General features: G+C 39.1%; 1 protein-coding gene and 1 long non-coding RNA gene across 3 annotated transcripts in view; one reads left to right on the top strand and one right to left on the bottom strand.

Annotated features, from left to right (window-relative positions):
* Positions 1 to 8,183, top strand: part of LOC136758615 (uncharacterized) — a 28,997-nt gene extending 20,814 nt beyond the window's left edge. The window contains exon 2 of the long non-coding RNA XR_010819977.1: positions 8,136 to 8,183. This is a non-coding gene — a long non-coding RNA (uncharacterized LOC136758615). The remainder of the gene's footprint in view (positions 1 to 8,135) is intronic.
* LOC136758613 (multivesicular body subunit 12B) overlaps positions 2,656 to 20,733 on the bottom strand; it is a 55,976-nt gene continuing 37,898 nt past the window's right edge. For both annotated transcript variants that reach the window (XM_066713151.1, XM_066713150.1), the window contains exons 8-10: positions 17,433 to 17,488; positions 16,345 to 16,404; positions 2,656 to 9,236 (exon numbers count right to left, since the gene is read on the bottom strand). In XM_066713151.1, the coding sequence (XP_066569248.1) occupies positions 9,150 to 9,236; positions 16,345 to 16,404; positions 17,433 to 17,488 (203 nt within the window). In that variant the 3' untranslated portion in view covers positions 2,656 to 9,149. The remainder of the gene's footprint in view (positions 9,237 to 16,344; positions 16,405 to 17,432; positions 17,489 to 20,733) is intronic.

The following is a 20,733-nucleotide window of genomic DNA, read 5'->3' as shown; positions in this document are numbered from 1 at the left end:
ACTGAAAGGCCATCTTGGTCTTTAGGGCCATCTTAACTGTAGCTCATGCATCTGGCTCGTGTGTGTATGCGCATCTTCTTCCCAGGGAGACTGGAATAAATGGTATCAAGAGAAAAGGTTGACAATTACGTACATTTAGGTCAGTTAATTTCATCAGCTGAACGACAGATGTGCACAACAAAGAGAAGAGCCAGAATGGGCCAGAGTGCTTAATCGAAAGATTAAGTCGGATTTTAACGGACAGATTCTAGGTTGTGCTGCCTACATCTGTATACAGATCTGAAACAAGGAACCTCGATCCCAGCTGGCTGCACGAGTGTCGGATCAGAGGCAGACATTGCGTAGAGCAGACCCAAACCACAAATCTGAAGTGTTAAAGAGTAAATAGTGAACATAAGTAGACAGGGAGTATGGCTGTAGGCACAGCAGACACCTGACTGGTGTGATGGTGGAACACAGCGCAAGACTTTACAAAAACATGCCAGCTTTCTAGGGGCCAGAAGTAAACTGTCCTGCTGAAACTTCGTTTTAAAAAATGTCTCTAAACATTTATTGCAAAGAAACAGATTTTAAAATCAAATAATCAACTTCTATTTGACGATTTCTATTATAATAAGGGGTCACGCATACATTGAAAAATACATACATTTCCACTTACAATAAAGCAACACACTTCTCCTCCAGATGCCATTAGGGTTGCAGCTAGATCTAGATTTATATGCTTTCTATACAATTACCACGGAGCTGATCAGCAGCATTGCTTCTCCTGGTTTTGCACTTAACAGGGATCAAAGCAGGAAGCAGTGAGAAAACGAACCGCATTTCCACTCATGATGCTGACTCGCAGTGGGCAGGGGACCAACAACTCCCACACTGACTGGATTAAACTAATAAAAGAGTGAAGGAGAAAGCGGGGGTGGGGGGTGTTACTTGTAAGAGCTGAGGAAAAAGACATCTGACGAAAACATGGGTCTGGTAGCGGTGGTTGATGGTGGAAGTCACTGTTATTGCTGGAGGATTATCCCAGTTAAAACAGTGACTAGTCCTCAAATGTACCCTTTCCCTAAACCTAAAACAACCTAATTGTATTCCTATTCTCTTCAGGGTACACAAAAGATATACTGCTTGGTGAAGGCAGACTTTGAGGCAATCTCATACGAGTCCCATAATCACATTACCCTACCGGTTAAGCTTAATGATGGCAAAGTTGCAGACTGTTATTTTGTTTTTCATGTCCTTCTCAATGCAGTCAAAAGTATGATTAAAACACAAAACATTTTCAGTTTGCTTGGAAGGTCTTGCCCACCCCCATCCATATCTGTTGCGCTTTTCTAGTGAAAGTTAATCAAGGGTGTTTTCTTGATTATGATAAGATACTTCAGATAGGTAGGTTTTTGTAAATAAGTGGTGTTCCTGTGTAACTGTCCTATTTCAGGCCTGGACCAGAACCGATTGCCAAATTGCAAACCCAACACCTGAGGGCGGCTTCCCATCGTGCTGACACAAGCACCCTGTTCCAGAGGAGACCGCTGTGTGACAAGTATTCACATTTGCAATTGTCAGGTGTGGTTTGGCCTTTCGACTCGAGCCAGGCCCCGAGTTTTGTGATGGATCAGGTGCCAACAAATGCTGATTTGAGGCCGCGGTCTAGTTGCGCAACACACCGGCTCCATAGAGCCACACAATCCGGTTTAAGTGCACAGCTGAAAGATCACCCACTGGCTCAGCATGTGCACACAATTTGGTGACTTGCTGGCTCATGTGATATTTATAAAGAATAATGATAATAAATGAATAAAGAAATAATAAAATAAATACACTGTCACGGACATGTCAGCAGTGATGCAAGTTCCCCCCTAATCATGTTTTATGTAGCAGTCTTATCCGCTGCCAGGGATATTTAATCTGGTGCCACTGATGTCTGCGATGGTAGTTCAGGCCGTACGGTTTCTCTCTACAGAAAAACTGTTCTCATTTTTTTATTTTTTCTCGACAGAGGTTATAAAAACACATGGCAGAGAGTGTTCTGGCACAGCTGTATTAACTTTAACTCTGAGGCTCCTCTCATAGCGTATGGAGGGGGGGATGAGTGCAGATCTCTCTGCCTACACACTGTCAGGTCACGTTGCGTTGCACAAGCTGTCAGTAGACACTAGCAAGCTTTCGCTGTCAAAAGTAGCACAGAAAGGCTTCCATCTCTCAAATTGTTGCGGTTTGTCTGTCATTGTACTTCAAAGCTTTCTCACGCCCAGCAGTGGCTGTGGGTGTTCCCCTCATTAAAGAACATCCCTGCCCACTCTCTCGCTCTCTAAAGTTACAATAAACAAAAATAAGCCTGTAGCACTTTTGTCTTAAGTAGTAATTATTAGAGGAGTCTTAAGTATCAAAATTCAGGGAAAAAATAAGTTTCCTTCAATGTAATGTACTACTTGTGATATATTATAAGTCACTGCATTTGACAGTATGTACATTGCATTTATTTTTGCTTCAAACCTGAAAATGCTGAACTAATTTTCATATTGACAGTGATCCAAGAAAGTTAAATCCATTGGCAATGAACTGCAAACTCTGGGTGTTTTCATGTCCACAGTCTGAAGTACACATTTACTGGGCCGACAGCACATTGCTGCACAATTTTAAAAACCCGCACCAAACAACCATTTAAGTAACTTTTATTCAAATTATATTAATACAGACTAATAATCACACATTGAAATGTCCCTTTGTAAAATAGAAGAACAAAGAAATCTAAAATAAATACAAAACAAATGTTACAAAACATACAGGTCTTATTGTTAGAAGTCTTTGTTGAATTGCAAAACTGTGAAAGGAAACATTTTATTAATAACTTTTATATACACGGTTAGCAATTTTATTTTTGTGTGTGTAGAAATGTGCAAACTTGTCTTGATAATCTCATTTGTTCAATGCAAATTTTTTATTTTATTTTAAGTGGACAAACTGAACAAAAGAGCAAATGCTCAAGAAAATGGAGAAAATGGATGTAAAACAAAGGACTCATACAAATCTCCCACCCCTTCAGACCTAACCGAGACCTTGAGACCTAGCCTCGTTCTGGCCACAGTGGGTGCAGTCATTTCCAATTAGGACTGAATGATCCTCCCAATTGAAGACATTTTACGTTTGTTCTCAGGATTGTGTGGTCTGAATGAAGGTAATCTTTTCATCCATGAGACTACAAAGGCCGGTCGAGCTCGGGATGTGATCGTTTTCCGAGGACCCTACCTTGAAAGAGTCTACAGATAAGTTGACTTGAGAACAAACAGACCCATTCTCAACTTAAAAATCATGATTAAGGAAAACATCAAACATGGCTTAAACTCCCTTGCACTATAAACGGTTGCAAACTACCTAATATTTAGTTTTGTTTTTTTAGCACCACGAAGTTGGGCCCTAACCCACAGCACCTCGTTTCAGACGTTGAGTATTTAATTTGAGGTTCACTATATTATGATCTCAAGGGCAGTATTGCTGGGTGCTAAACAGCTGTACTGCCAAGGCACTGGGTCTGTATGGAGAAGTTTTTATTTTTTACAGAAGTTGAACTCTAAGAGATTAATGTTGCATTTTGATTGACATATCATGTTCGATGTACTGTCCATTGGAAGTTCATTTCTCCTGTGTTACAGTACTACATATGGCTCAAGAGATGCTTGTGATTATATTATTACAACTGTGCTCTGTTCAACCACAAGATAATAGCCACAGGAAAAAAAAAAGTTTTACTTAGCGTGATTACATACTACACTAATTCACTGTAATGGATTTCTTAATTGGACAGAAAACTTCCAGGTTAGATCTAAACACATAATTGTATATTATCAATTAATAACATGACTATCTTGTCATGTCATGGAATTTTTTGCATCAAAGGCTAAATTTCTACTTTACTTATCCCAAATCACTGATCGTTGTATAGTAAGATGTCAGCGACTGTGTTCGGGCACTGCAGTCCCAAACAATTTCTGCCACTGGTTCAGGTTTTATTTCACATTAGACATTTGTATTCTTTTTTTTAGACAAATTCCACTATGATGAAAATCCTTAATGAATCGCATCCTATGTTCTAAAGTAAACATGCAGACATTTGAACCAGGGGAGGGGGTGCAGAATGCATTAGTAGTCTTAAATGGGTGAGTTTGTGCTGATTCTTGTCTTTTTTTAAGTTTAAGAACCTACAAAACATATGTCTGACTTCTGTATTAAATTAATTCTACAACAGTCGACAAAAGTGCATACTAGGTTTCAACTGCAAGCACTGGCAAAAGACCTCTATCAGTGGTTTATGGTTATACATTATTATTGACATGAGAAAACCAGAATGTTTGCACACTGCTATTAAAACAAACTTGATTACAAATTCAAAAAGAAAAAAACATTAATTCATTCGTAAAAGTTGGCAATATTTAAAGTGTGACATTAATGATTTACCACCAACTTATAACAAAAAAAAAGGTTTCGTTTAAAAAACAAACAAAAAACGGATCTTTAAAAAACAATCAAAAAAACAACAAGAATGGCTACACAATGGATTATGGGGCAGGAATAAGTCTCCACATGATTTGACAATCTAGTACATATTACAATGCATGCAGTTTTAAACACTGACATTACCTACCAATGGACAGTATCTTTCACAGTTTTCATATAACAATGAAAATGACATTAGTTCACAACATGAGTTTACTATACCTTCTTTCGTCTCAGTTATTTACACACCACAATCATGGCCTGAATGGAAAGGCTCATTCCAGGCAGAGAGGAATGAAATGAACCAGAAAACCCCATTAAACAACAACAATAACAAATAACCTAACAAACAATCAAACAAACATAAATAATTAACCTGGGAGCCTAGAAGCAAATGACTCAAACGTTAATAGATTTGATCTAAGGCCTTAACAGAGTTGTATGGGAGATAATCAAAACACAGGGGTCCTATTAGACTTGACTAGACGTATCTCTTTCAAGTTGAGTTGAAGGGGCAGCTCAGGGGCACTGGGTTACTCATTGACTCGTGGACTAATATTTATCTTGGTATATTTTATACTTGTATTCATCTCGAGAATGCACCACTGATGTCACTTCCCAGCAGATTTAGTGTCTAGTGTATCGAAACATTGATTCTTCTTAACCTCTGTTTCAAAAAACACCTACATTAAACTTTCAAACACTGTTAAAATAAGATTAACCAACCGAACACCATCATTAGCTAAACCACCACTTAGGTTTCTTTAACGCCTGTGCCGTGGGGAAACACACAAGGTCTTTCTCCTCAACATGGTGCAGACTGGAGCCAAATGCTTGTTTTAAACGTAAGACTAGTCTGGAAATTGTTTGGTCTTCCATACATCGAAATATGTATTAGTGCTATGGTTTTAAATGAAAACAAAATTTGTTATAAAGGTCTGGATGAGTGAATCACTTAAAAAGAATATATATATATACATATGCAAGTGCATCTCTAGATTATTTCTCCATGTTCTAGTATTCTGTGTTTTTATAACAAAACCGCGAGTAAGACTGAAATAAAAGTGAGGCGAATTCTTGAAAAAATCTAAGCTCCCAAAAGGTCGAGAGGTACAGTTGCTGAAGAACAGGAAGATAAATGTTTTCCTCAGGTGGGCGACGCTCAACAGGTGAACTAGGCTGAGGCATCACCACAAATACTGTCAAAAGAACAGAGCTCTTCTGGGCCGGGACTGAGGACCAGCAGAGGGACAAGGGCAGCCGTGTGGCACTGCATGTTGCTAAAAACTTAATCCCAGTGCATTATGGAGGACTTGGGTCTCTGTCCAGAAAAAAATTAAAATAAAAAAAAAAAAGAATATTAATTTAATATTCCATATGCAGCATATTGAATTGGCTGAGGTAACCTGGGCAACAATGGCAGTGTCCATAGAGTAAGAAAGACTAAAATAATATTGAAGGACCGGGCCCAGAAGGGCAGATGCAACTGTGCTCAGTAAACGGGATGAGAGATGAAGGCAGGGTTCCGTCTTTTTAGGAGAAGGGAAAACTTCAGTTCGCTTACTATGCTTCCGATTATAAAATAGTTATCCTTTTTTTGATCATAATTTCAGGGGAAAGGAGGTGGCAATGATTTTGTTCTTACACTACAATTAAAAAACTTGAACAACAAACCTATTTTCCAATTTGGAATTTTAAATACCAAACCATGTTCTTATAGATTTTTCTTTTTTTAAATTAAAGAAAGCCAAAACTAAAATTTAAATCAGTCACTCCTTCCTAGCCTTACAACAATAACAAACAAAAAAAATCTGCCAATGAAAACATGAGGAGGCAAAGCGATTCAGTGCATTTTAACAACCCAATATAGATCTATATGAGGTTATGATCAATCACAATATAAAGTTATGTCAAATATGAGTGTACAGTAATTCTTACAGCTTAAATAAACCCTCCTTACTTTAATACTGGAACTAACAAACAAGTTTGCAAAAGCAGCAGAAATAAGAACTGAAGACAAATTCATAATTAAACAAAAAACTAATACTATCATCTTTCAATTAATAATTGACATATACGTATTATTCAGCATCTGAGGTGTGTCATAACTGCATAAAATGTCTAGGAACTGGAAATCCTTTTTGTAATTTACATTTCATGGTGATACTCACCCCTGGTCCTGGAGAGCTAATGCATTAAATAAGGTACAGGGAGATCAATAGCTAAAGATGTGTCATTTAGCAATGTAATCAATAACTGATCAACTCAAACATCAGGTGGAATTCAAACCTCTTGACTCTGTAACTCTCCATGAGCAGAAGTAATACTAATTCATACATTAAGAAGAAACATGACAGATGCTGAACCTTTCCAAAATGTAGAGATAATAAAAAAAAAAAACAATTACGAGCTGTGATAATGCTACTGTGCCAAAACACTTATAATTATAAATTAAAATACACTTCATATAATGATATTCAGCAACCACTCTGTCGTTTGCACAAAGTTTTTGAAAAAAGAAGGAACAGAAAAAGAAAACGTTATATATATAATTTAGTAGTGCTCCTACTACATATACACATTTAAATGACAAGGAGTTCGGCTACCTGGGACTTTAGCCCTTGAGACAAAACAATAAAATAGGAAATAGTGGCTCATAATGTACTGACCGTGCGTGATGACTTGAGACTGCACTGACTGCGCAGACGTCTACTTTCATGTTCTGTTGAGTCTCGCTATTATACAGTTTCGTGAACTTCTTTGCATCGTATTAGTATCGAATTTAGTCATGCAAGTAAGGCAGCAATTTAGTCTGCAAGGGCAAAGTACACCCTTGGGGTTAAAACACACTTTAAAGATGAGGTCAATCAAGTCAGTGGCTGGGCAGATAATTAAAATAGACCTAAAACTTACTATCCAAATTCCTCATACAGGTCGTGAGCCAAGATGAGAATCCATTTCAGTAATGGTCCATTACATCAGGCTGCTATCTCGAGCTGTCTCTCAGACAAGCTACTCGACGAGCCACTCACTCCATGACAATATTCAAATGTTTCTCTGTTCTCATAGCAAGTGGAAAAACAGCCAGATTTACGTTGAATTGCCCGAGATAATAGGTCAAGTAAAAGAGGATAGAGAGAGGAAAGGATGGGAAGAAAGTAAAAATCACTGGAAATTTGAACTGCAGAACCACAGCGTGCTCTCTAACACACACACACACACACACACACACACACACACACACACACACACACACACACACACACACACACACACACACGAACAAACCTCTTGCTGAAAAGCATTCCTGAACCATTAACTATTTACAAATCATTTCTCTTAAGCATATGACATTTTAAGTAAGTTATTTTAAGTCTTGCGGGGCTTAAGTTTGAAACTTCCCTCCCCCCATTTTCAATTCTCACACAGACAGTAAACCATTCAAAAATGAAAGATGAAAGCATGGAGTTCTACTGAGAAGATAAAACTCTACAGGGAAGCAGAATCTGTATGTATGACAAACTCTAGGAAGAGGACACAAGTACCACATTTCACCAATTTTCCACTTTAACCTTAATATTCTAAGATGCTGAAATATAGGACTATTTTTTGTTTCTTTTGTTTTTTTTCTTTCTCCGAACCAGGCCAGTCTCTTCTGTTTGGTGATTGACGGTATAGGGCCCCAGATGAGACTTGGCCCCATGTGCTCGAACAGTGCTGGGAGAAGATGGCGAAGTGAAGCAGCTCGCTGTGCATGGCAGTGTCCTGACTCACTGCTTCTTCAGCACCAATGACTCCAGGCAGGGTTCGTGTCACAGTCGGGCGGATGGAACGGCTCCCTGTGATGGAGCAGCCGAGAGCAGATTGGGTGGAAAAGAGGTTAGCAAAACAAAAGGCCGTGCACACTGTGAATCACGCAGGGAGCAGACGATCAGTCCGGGAATCCAGCAAGAACAGGCTGCATCTGAAATATGTGAATGATTTGCTAATAAACATCTCTCCCCTTCTACCTCTCTTATGAGGTGTTGAAGTTTTCTTTTTTCTTTTAAATAACAATAATAATAATAATAATAATAAAAGGGTTGGGATGACAACCTTTCTCTCAGAAAGCAGCCAGGACTTAAAAAGACAAATCCAGATGCTCCTTGGGGGGAGCTGGCTTAAAGTTCGGTCAGTTTGCAGTGCTTTGGCAATTTATCTGAAAAACTGTTTTTGTAAGGAAGAAAAACAAACAAATAAAACCTTTTGAAGAGTTCAGTTTCTCTAATTGTACCAGAAAGGTGAATCAGTACTTAAGTGGTGGCACTTTTTTTTATGTGGTCTTTCAAGGTCTGATTTAATGGTATATATATTTATATATAAAAAACTTAACCAGGCTGAAAACTGAACAGTATTTCTAACTTAAGTTTTTCATTTTGTTTATCTTCACGTATAAAACAAAGCAATACTGTAGAGAACTGATGTGTATGCTCCAATTTTGTCTTCTGTTTTTAGTGGTGAAACAACATTGTGCAAAGATGGGGTTGAGGGAGAGAGAGGAGGTGTGTGATTCCAGTACCCCTGCTCCAGCCGGGATCTCCTCAGTAGTATGAGTCTCTTTAACTTCACTGTTGCTCAGGGAATGCAATCTCTCTCTCCCTCCCGATCTCTCTCTCTCTTCATGACTCTGGGCTCAGCTGACTTCGAGTGGGGCTGGGAGGCAGACGAGCTGCAGCACTGTGCTCCGTACGGAAGCTGTACTCATACTGCAAAAGAACAAGAGAGGACAGAAGAAGAAAAAAAAATCTTTATCTAGTATTCAATGGATTGTTTTCAATGGGAGTAAAAGCCATTTATACTGTACAAGTAGATCATCTGGGAGAACAGTATGTTTTGTTAATATCGTTCCAGAGAATCCATTGTTCAATTAAGCTACTTCACTGGAAAAACAAAATGTTCGCTCAAACATGAATTGACTGAGTACCCAGTTTTAAAAATGAAAGAAAAACAAGAAACAAAACACATACAGAACCAATACATTAAACTTTGGCCCTGAAGCAAAACTTTGACTCACCTACCAACAGCCAAATTCCAAGCCCCGTACAGGATTTGGCTTTCACGGATACAAGAAAAATCTTGTAAACAGAATACTGCCATCAAGCAACTTGCTTGTTATTAGTTATTAGCGCATGGGTCAAAATATTGATATCATTTCAGCCTTTTGAGCAAAGTTGAATGCTGGACTAAATTATTATTACTGCCACTTGAGGAGCTGTAATTTGGCTTTTCTTTCCGAATCATCAGATTCACGTTTGCCAGAATTGAATACAAGATGGCATCAAATAGACTGTATGAAAAGCTGTAAACCGTGGTAAACGTTCTTGGGCAAAGACTGCCCCTTAGTGGTATAACCTAGTACTGCCTGGCCAAAATGAGGTTGCCCAATACTGAGAAACACAAGACACAAACCTTGCCTAGCATATGCCACCTGAACTACATACTGTTCTTGTTGGAAAAGCCATTTGGGTAACTAAACACAAAAGGCACATTTTTGTGGATGGTGCTTGGACAAAACAGCTGGTACATTTCTGAGTAAATAGCCTGACCGTAGTCTGTTGCTTTATCAAACATTTCTTATTTTATTTGTTTTTCTAAAGAACGATTTACCTTCTACTTACAATGAGTTACTGACTTTAAAACAGCAGAGCATTACAGTTCCTATTAACGGAGATTAAACACATTGATGTCATTACATTTATGCTGCAACCCACCAAAAAACTGTTTATTGGAGTTTCAATTAAAAAGCAAAGTGAAATACAGAGATATAATGAACGTGGATCTGACCTGAGCCATGCATTAGTATATTTTATGGGGGAAGAGGTGCAAAGTTAAAATGAAAGAGTATTTTTTCTTCGGTTTTATTTTATGAGATTTATAAAAACACAATGGCTTTCTTGGGAAAGGATTAGATCATTCTGACAGGGGAGGGAAACTCAGATAAGCGACTACTCTAAGTGTTGCAAACCATCTTGTAATTGTTATCGCTAAGTTAAGGTCCTGTAAAAAACATCTCTTGTAGATTCATATTTTTCAGGTACAAAAAAAACTGGAGATGTATAACACTTTTTCAGAAACCTAGAACTTACTTTTCAAGAAGTCAATTACTAGAATTAATCACATTATTAGCAGTAATTACATTAAGGTTAATTCTGTATTTTTTGCTGCTTTGGAAATATATAATGCCTCTTTGTTTCTTGTTTACTCCCAAGGTTTTCTCTTCAGTCGTCAAACAGGAGATACTGGAATTTCAACTTCTACAAACATATTTGATAGATCTAATACTAAGCGCTGCCTGGCTGGCACAAATCTGCACACACAAATAGATATTGATGATCATACCATCCTTTCTGCAGTACACAGGCAGAGCACTAGGTGATGCTGTAAGACCATATAAAAGAAGAAGCTGCTTTCAGCTGGAATCGCAGGTGGTAAAACAAGCCAAAGTGATCACTTACATACAATGCCCATTCTATTTACATACAGGGAAACCAAGTCATGCACACACATGCTCATAAGTGTCACATGTGGCACTTAGTTATGATAGAACAGAAATACCCAGCCCATCCCACGAAAAAAAGACTGATGGGAGAGAAACGGGGTGTTATCATGAAGACTATGCATCACTGTCTGTCAGTTTACAAGACTGTGACAGGACAGTGAAATATAAAATGCAAGCAGTGGTATTGAGACAATCAGGACTTCATTTCCTGTCTCTCTCTGGAACGTGACACGTGCATCTTCATTAATTCCTCCTGTGACGTGGTGATGTCACAGCAGAGCCAGCGAGTTACCGTCCGCCTGGAGCACAGTGAAAAGTAAGCCTCATTTTTCAACACACAAATACATAAAGATGTCAGTTCAAACCGTTTACTAATTAACACTTAAAAAGACACAAATTAGATATGCGTGGCTAGGAGCAATTATAATCTAGACGAGATTCTCAAGTCATTTGGGAAATGAAAAAAAAAAAAAGCCTAATTGCTGGAAGCAGCATCTTAAAGAAGAGGAAAAAGCAAAACCTTAAAATTATGCCAGTTAGCATATGTTATTTCATTCATTTAATTTCATTACATCCAGGTTTCCAGCAGTTGTGAGCTTTATGTATATTAGTCAGCTGTGGTAGAAGTTGGGTTTAATATAATTGTGTCATTAATAAGATTTGAAATCTGTCAATTAACATGTGCAGGTGGCAGTTAAGTACTACTGATATGGAACAAAAACACTTCTGCAAAGAAACAGTGACCCCTACTGGACTCCAGGCGTGCTCTCACTTGATTGCAGCCATTTAGGGTTCTGCCACAACCACCCCCATGGGATAGCAGTCGAAGCCTTGCTGAAATAATTGTAATAATCATCAAATCAGGCCTAACAAGTGATACCGCCGACTCCTGTATAAGAGCATCCAGAGGCGCCTGCAGTCTTAAGTCAGACTGGATGGTGAGCTTTGACCCTCCAGCAAGGTCAATCTGCATATTAAGTCAGCGGTTACTAAAATAGAACAATATGGAAATGTGGAAAATAATATTTGTCAAAGCTCTAGCCAAGAGTGAAGTGTATCTATCACTGTCATGCTCTTCCACAGATTACCTCTAAGAGTAAGAGTTCTCTGCATATTACATTTTGAAGAAAAACAACAACAAAAGCCTGGCATAAAAAAAAGGTGAGAATGTGCAAGCAAATAGACTGCAAAAGGTTAATGGTAGGTTTGTTTCCATGTAGAGAGTCTGGAGCACAAAAGTAATTATCAAATGAAGCTGTGACTTCATCCCAATCTGCATTCTGAGTTCATTAATCTTCCATGTCCTCCAGTTCACTAAATCCAGCACATTACTGTACCTCACATTTACTTAATCATTTACAGCATAGCTATAATTAATGATACTCTGGGCACTTCTCGAGCCCTTGTTATGTCCTGCTGCTAATCAGAGTCTTCTAGAAAGATGTAATATCTAGGTGAAGGTGGGGAATTTCTGAACATTTATGTTTTTTTGGGCTGTGAATGGTCACCAAGGGAGGGCTGGGTAAACCTCCAGACTCCACAATAAACTCGGGGGGGAAAGGTTTGCAGCATGAAGATACGTGCAAATCTAAAATGGCTATTGGTGTGCATGTTTTGTTTGAAAGTAATAATATTAAATGTTAGAGAATTAATACTTCGTGGGCATTTCCAAATTATGTTAGCAAGCGCTGCTGAATGCACACACTCAGACAGATACAGCTAATGACCTTAAGAATCAATTGCCGCTATTTACAGAAAGGATACTTTTTGATGAAGAGTTCATAAATAGGCACCTATAAATAGGGATTGGTGAGGTTAATGAACACTTCAAAGCAGCACACATCTACAGTCAAAGAAAGTTTCACAGCTGAATTACGATGATCTGGCAGTGCAACTGATTTTCAAATGCAAACATTTTAAACATGCTTTAAAAAATGGCTTACTAAGGTCTGTTGAAAATATACTTGTATACTCAACCCACTGCTGCTATTGGACTCTGGTGAATTACAAATGCTGCAGTATTGTACGATTTCCTGTTACATCTGAATTTGTTAGATTAAAGATTTCTTGAGGGGTTGCAAATGACCTTTTAGAAATGGTGTATACATTTTGAAACACCGAAATGGCTTTCAGTAACTTGTTACATACCACTCGCATTATAAATAGTTTCAAGTAGCTCATAATAGGAGCTCAAATTGTGTGCAGAGAATGCTTGCGTATTGACCCTCTATTAAGTACTAATGTAATGAAAGGGGACCAAAAGATCATCAAGCATGACCCCCACACTCTCACAGCTGTTCAAAATATGTAAACGTCATTCCAAACTGGGGTTCTAGGTACACATACAGAAGCTCCAGTAACTAAAATAAATAACATTATGGTGTATGCTGTTCAAGCAGAATGTTCCTTGTATATTTTGTTAGTGTGTAAATGGCTAATCTGCTGACCGAAGTGTTGCACATTTTGAAGGCTGCTGCTATTGTGAGAGGTGAGGGCTGAGGGCTGTGTGCTTTGTTTCCCATGTCCCTCCCAGTCCCAAACAACCAACAAATCGGCAGTGAACCGAGAGAGAGAGGAAGTCTCCCCCACAAGGCCGGGCAGGCGGTCAGACCACAGCTCTATATTATCCTCCCATGTTCGTTTCAGAGAGTCCTGCTGCACCTGACACTTCTCATAAAAATTAACACTGCTAACAAGATTTGGATCTTATACACGTCTTACTCAATTAATTTCATTTTAAATTCTTGGCGGCTATGCTGGGTGCTTTTCTTCAGGACGGGACTGTGTTCTGCACTAGTGGACGTCCCTGCAGCCCTCTGCTAAACACCCCCAAGTAAACAAAATGGTAAAGCGTGTATTCAATTAATGACATGCACTAGCCATCTTACAATGGTGTAAATGTACCTTAAAATATATTTCAGAAAGGCTAACAAAAATAAATAATGGACAGAAACAGGTAATTGAAAATCAGCTCTTTGCATGCCCCCTGCCCCAATTAAAATAAATCACTCTCCTTACATTTCTTTCATTTTTCCAAATATCTTGTTCCATTTTTTTCCCTTGCACAATCCACTCACACTACATTACAAAGAATAGCGGTACTATTTGTATTTGTTCTTTATTCTGGTCATTGCAATCTTTCAGCAAAGAAGTGTGCTATCTTAAAATGTGAAAAGCCAACCCACAGGGAATTGAGCCCGGGAATGATTCTTCCAATTTAAGGTTCGAGACAAATGTCCCTCTCATTGGAATGCTAACTCCAAACATATGACAAAATTCAAGTAAAAATAGCTTTTTAAGAGAAGTGTTTGTGAGAAAGAAGGAAAGAGGGGGGATATATCCCATGTGCACAACAAACAAAGAACTAGGTCCATGCAAATTGTAGATGTTCCACTTTCGTAATATGTAAGAATTAAGATAATGTTTCAAAAGGGTAAAGAAGTCTAAATGTAGTTACTTTGTCTCTTTGATAACAGAAGTGATTTTCCAGACTCATGCTTGGGCCTGTGACTGGTGTTATCCCACTAAATATAAAAATTAATGAGGAACTATTTTGTTTGTTCATTAAGAATTTACGAACTGCTGCTCACAGTTAAGCTCCACGGATTCAGGTGTCCCTTAGCTTGTGCTACACGGCTGACAGTCCGAGTTCCATGCATTCATCCCTGCACCCCACAGCCGAAGCTCAGCTATCAATGAATACAAATGTTCACTTTGGTTCTCAGATTTACAGCATGTAGAATTTTTTCTGAAAAAAATAATAAGTTCAGCCATGCCGAACGACTCGTTTTGCGAAGGTTCCGTAAAACGACACAAAGACATTACAGCAATAATAGATACATAGATAAATAATAAAGAGCAGCCCGCACTGTAAAAACTGGCCTAAAAAGGGAAGAGGGGAGAGAAAGCCTGTTGGGCTGCCAGCTAATGCGGTGATCTTGGGTTTAGTGTAATCCCCCCACTAGAAAAGTGGGATTTTTAAACTGCCTTGGATTAGGGGTCCTGCCATGTTAAACAAATCCTCTCGTTGTTAGTGTGGTAAAGACAGTCGAATCTTGAGAAGCCTCACTTAGGGCACGGGGGGGCGGGGGGGTGTGTATGCGTGTGGGAGGGAGGGGGTTGTGGAGTTTCCATCCTGCAGACATCTTCACTGCAGCTGCCAGCTCTGCCTCTTCATGCCACGCTCTCCAGGAGGTCCGCGGTGTAATTATTTACCAAGTAATTAATGCCCTCGACTTCCGGGCTGAACGGGCTCAGTTCCTGAGTAAGGAGATGCCGTCGATGCAACTACAGTATTATCTGCTGAGTTATCTGGGGGTGAAAGCCCTAATTAGGAGTCATTAAGGGATCCCGTTGGAGTGCAGTTCCAGAGCACCCACGGTGGCACTTCCAGTACCTCTGGTGACCCCGCCATGGTAGCCAGTTGAACGAGACTGAAGCTGTCCCTCTCCTACCCAGCAACACAAATGGGTGTTTTTTATTTTTATGGCACGGTGATCTCTCCGTAATGGCACATCTGGTACTCAAATTCTTATGAAGATCCCAGCCTTTTTTTCCCTTTTAATTAATATATGGATAAATAAATCAACTACATAAGTATATAACAAAATTTGAATTTTAGACATGCTACACACATTTCCTTCCAAGGGTGACGGTGGGATTTTGCAGTTAAAAAAAAAAAAAAGAACCTGCCAACAGATTCTGAGATAGCCAGGTACAGTATATATAGAGAGGTGAATTATATGGAGTAACATTGCCAAAGGAAACTGCATAGTTCCTAATTTGTTGGTTTGTTCTAATGCAAATGACATTGTGGCTTTATTCTAGATATGGACAAAGCAAAAAATTACCTTCTGCTGCAGTAATTGAATAGCTGGCATAAAAGGGTCTTAAATGTTTCTAGTAGATTAATGCTTCAATTTCTGCTTTTAATATTAAGAAACAACAACAACAAAAAAAAAAAATAAGAATAAAACTGGGTTAAATTACTAAATGTGGGAGAAATACAACATGATTTAGAAAATAAATATCTATCAGTGCTTAATGGGATGAGCAGTGAGAGGTTTAGGAGAGTGTAATGCTAAAGATAAAAGACAGAAAATCAACTCATCTTGTTTAAAATGTGAGCGAGGCCAGCGTACAAGCCGGTGACAAAGTTCTCAGAGTGCTTTCGAGCTCCAGCCTGGTTTAATTCAATCTGGAGGTAGTCAGGCAGAGACAGCATTCGACACGTCCAAGACATTTAACTCTCAAATCTGAGCTTTGCACTCGAGCACAATGGCATGAGTGCCGCAAAGCGTTACGGCGCTACTCACTTCTTTCTCGATGTCTGCCAGGGATTTGATCGTAATGCCCATTAAATCAACTTGCTGCATCTGAAATCAAAAGGCAAAAAAAAAACCACACACACAGGGGTTAGATGCACGGTTAAGTAAGCATGCTTAAAATGTTTAATCCTCTTTGCTGTGTCAATATGTACGGGCCACTGTGACGACTGCAGCCAGCCAAATGGACCGCAGCAACTCTTTGTTCTGCCCGAGTTCACACACTCGCATTTATCACACAATACGGGACGATCCACCGCACTCGACAAGCTAATGCACCCCGGCCTAATACCATCAGATGACCATACTGGGAAATAAAGTATTATATTAATAAACAACCCTTGTTTTCCCAGTTATGCCTGGGAAGGCTTTAATAAAAAGGGTTTCCTGCATATGGATGCAATATAAAATGAGTAAAACTAAAATAATGGCAATAACATTTAACCTAAACAACCTATTTTTTTAGTATTTGAATGCAATATTCCAGGCCCATGAAAATAGTCTCTTTTTTTTTTTTATTTCCAACAAAAGCAGGCCAGGATTTACTAACTTATTCTTGTTTCTGTGAATTAAATGCTGACATTTTAATTAATAATGTATTTTGGAGAAATTACTAAATCAACATTAGTAAATACTAATCTCTCTCAGCTATCTTTTTCCTTTTTCTTCCCTGTATCTCCATCTCACCAGGAGATGAGATGCACAGAAAATTATTATGGTTTTTACCATATCTAGATTACCAGCAGAGGTGTCCAGCTGTTGGAGGGAGGGGGGGCAAGACTGAAGGTACTCCGCCTCTCTCCGCACATCCCAGCCTGAAATCTGGAAACGACGCAGAATCCAAGCAGCGTACAGAGGAGGGTTTCCCACTATCTCTTTGCAAATGTATTATTATTTTTTTCTCTCCAGACTGGGGACACCTTTTCTAAAGTCAAGAGATTTCCACAAAAACTGTGGCAATGCAGAGTTGGGGATCTGAGAAGTGTTCATTTAATCCACTCGTTGGACGGTATTTATTTCTATAGTGAGTAATAAATGCATTAAAAGAAAGAAAGACGGAAAACAATGAAAACACTCACATCGTTTGCTGCACATGCAAATTTTTCAGAGATCATGAAAGGCACACCATCCATTGCTGAAAAACAAAAAGATTGGATTTAAAATCTCAAACTTCAAAACTGCATTGGAAAGAATCAAAATAACCCCCTAATATAGCAGGTTTAAGCTGCGATTTCAACATTTATTTATTTTTTTGTAAAACCTAATCATCCCATCAAGCGTTTAATTTCAGCTTTTAGAAAAGGCAAGAAATTACTATTACCATCACTATTAAGGCAATTATTATTAATAATTTCTTTCACACAGAGAAAACCACCAACAACAAATAGAAAAAAGAAATCCTGAAAGTCTGACATCTCCAAATGAATAGAAGTCTCTCCAAGCAACCTTCAATAAAGCTGAAGTCCAATTTCAGTTTTTTTTTTTTTTTTCCATTTTCCCTTATAATTGTTCTCAGTTATTCCTGGGTCCCCTTGTTAGGGAGACGTAAGGCTCAAAACAAAAGAAATGAGGGAAAAAAAAAAAGAAAAGAAATGCAACATCCAGCACCGGATATTAATTAGCATAAAAATAAGCCACTCGTACAGTGGCAAGGAGTGGATAGAAATGAGGACGTGCCAAGAGCTCAGTGGTATAATTAGCATTCTCCCAAACAAACGAGCTTTAACAGAGCTATAATTAAGGAGGCCTGTAATTAAGTATATGCCCTTTATCATAATGATCATGGTTAAAAATGGTGTGATGTGTGCTGGTGGGTTATTAATGCTGTAACCTCACACTGAACAGAGCCTACATAGGAATCAGCGTGTCAAGACTGTCAAGTTCGAACACTGCTCTTTGTTTATAAAATACATTAAAAAATAAATTACCGATTGCTGATCAGAACACAATGAGCCCATTCATCTGCCTGGCTGCCATCGCCAGGCCTAATCACCCGGGTCTCTCCAACGGCTCAGGAGAATGGCAAAAGTTTAGACTGTCACTGAAAGATCCTGCGCGAATGTTGCTCTCTCGGCCCTATCACACATCTCAGGGTTAAGTTCATAACGAGTCTGGCACTGGACTGCATGAGGCACTGGACTGGGGAGGGGAAGTAATAAATGTCTGAATGTGTTCAAAAGATTCTTAGAGCATGAACCACATACAAAAATAAAACTATTGCGAGAACTGAAAGGCTAAAGGTGTCTGCAGTAGAATTATTATATTATTTTATATACTTTGAATGAGAAAAATCTGAATCTCAAAAATACAGGCTGCGATTTTTGCAGTGGGCTACCTGTTGTGCTTTAGAAGACCAAGGCAGCTGTGTTTTACACTAGGTGGTGGGTAACTGACTGCAGTGTCTGACCCAATACCAGCCTCCCTGTCAAGCGGTTCATCTAATCGGCCCCTTGGCCCGGGTGAATGCGGCTGAAGGCTGATGAGGTTCCCTCACAACAGCTGTAATCACATGCTGAGAAATTACCAGAAACTGCAGACAGAGGAGGGGAGCAATGAACTCCTAACAATAACCATAATCAGCCCATGTGAAAGGTAGACAGATGATGGCTTTAAAATCGGTGGGAGGATCATTTTTTCCCCTGTTCTGCAGTAGGATTGGATGCAAACCTCTTATTGCATTGCCCATCTTTTAACAACCCTTTTCGGAAGCTGATCATACAAATAATCCACAGGTACGTGTGCAGATATTGGTCAACAGGAGACCGTTGCGTAAGAGTTTGCAGTATTTAAAAAAAGGAGGACTTGAGCACTATTCCTGGTGACAGACAACAAAAATGACTGAGGGAACAGCTACAGTATAGTGAGCAATCGAACAAGAAATTGGGAATTTGCAAACAATATTCAGGGGAGGAGGAGGAACATTGTGAAAGCTGGTTGACAAAATTGAAGATTGGCCCTTGACCTGGAACCCCAGTGTGGTTTGAGGATCAGATTTGAAAATCAAAACCAACCTGCGCAGAAAAATAACGTAGCGCTCTAGGGATTAACCTAGAAGTCGGCTCAAAAAAATGGTGGTGAAAAACATAGTGGGGGAAAACGTTTGGGATATGCTCTGGAGGCCACTGCGCTGTGTATGTAGCCTGGGAGTGACAGCCAAGCAGAAGCATCGGAGCCAACACCGCATCCTTCTCTCCCCCCCATTTCAGACTCAATCACCAGGGAAACGTCAAGGTAATTAATAATGCACACACCCAAACACTTTATCACAGCCTGCTAATGACTTTTTGGAAATCTATGAACTAAAACAAAGGAAGGAAAGATTTTTTTTTTTCTTTTTTGTCATTTAGTTCCAAAATGATCCTGTATGAAATAATCTAGTCGTGAATGATGGAAGTATAAAGAACACAGTCAGCAAAGCCCCTTTTGGATCATTGCCTTATTAATGGTAACGTCAGGGAAATGAAAAATGCTAACATTGTCATATTTAGCTCCTGGGTATAGACGAATGGCTGTTTCAGGACTCGGAGGGCTCTACTTCTACGCTGCTCTGAGCACTAATCCTTCACACCTCTATTGTTGGATGCGGTGTCATCTAGAAACTTCACACACCTACGGGTCCCAAAAAAAGCAGGCCAGACTTCGCCATACAAATATATACATAAAACGCACACACACTTTTTATTTTTTAAGTTAGTTATCGATTGAATGTGTCAAACAGCTAAGGAAATACAGGTCTCCTCTGGTTTTCTGTGCCACTTGAACCTTTCATTACAATGACATTGTTGGCTTAATTGATGGTATATGCCCCTTACTGGGCAATTTCCCGTATACAAATACAGTAAACTACTTTCAAATGGTGGAATCAACTACCTTGAATTCTTCCACTTGTTTTAAGCACATCTTGCTCATCCAAATCTGTGGCAAATTAAGATTCCCCCCTACCCAGAGATGATTTATTAAAGTCACACAACACAAGATCATGAAATTGCCTTGCAAGAGCCCGTTGTTGGAAGTGTGAGAGAGAAAAACAAATGACTAACATCTACTGTACAAAACTTCACCTTAAGGAACAGGTACTCTACTGGTGAGCTGATGGATTTCCCTATTTAAACCAAACAGCTGTCCAGCAGTTCAGCGTTTTGAAGAAGGGAAGAGGAAAAAAAAATACAAAAACAGAGATCCATTTGAATTACCTTAATACCCATCCAGAGCTCTCTCTCTCAGTGCAGATTAACTATACTAAACTCCAGATGGGCATGGATCATGGAGCCAGAGAACAATTCTATATAATATTTCCTTTTAAACAGAGAATTATAACTTGCTTCACTGTAGAAGGGTTATTGGCTGCCCCACCACCCCCATATCACTCAGTTCACTCAT

This window comes from Amia ocellicauda, chromosome 9, assembly GCF_036373705.1.
Source record: "Amia ocellicauda isolate fAmiCal2 chromosome 9, fAmiCal2.hap1, whole genome shotgun sequence".
NCBI classification, from domain to species: Eukaryota; Metazoa; Chordata; class Actinopteri; order Amiiformes; family Amiidae; genus Amia; species Amia ocellicauda.
Note: the sequence above shows the minus strand (reverse complement) of the source record. Positions and strands in the feature narration are given on the sequence as shown.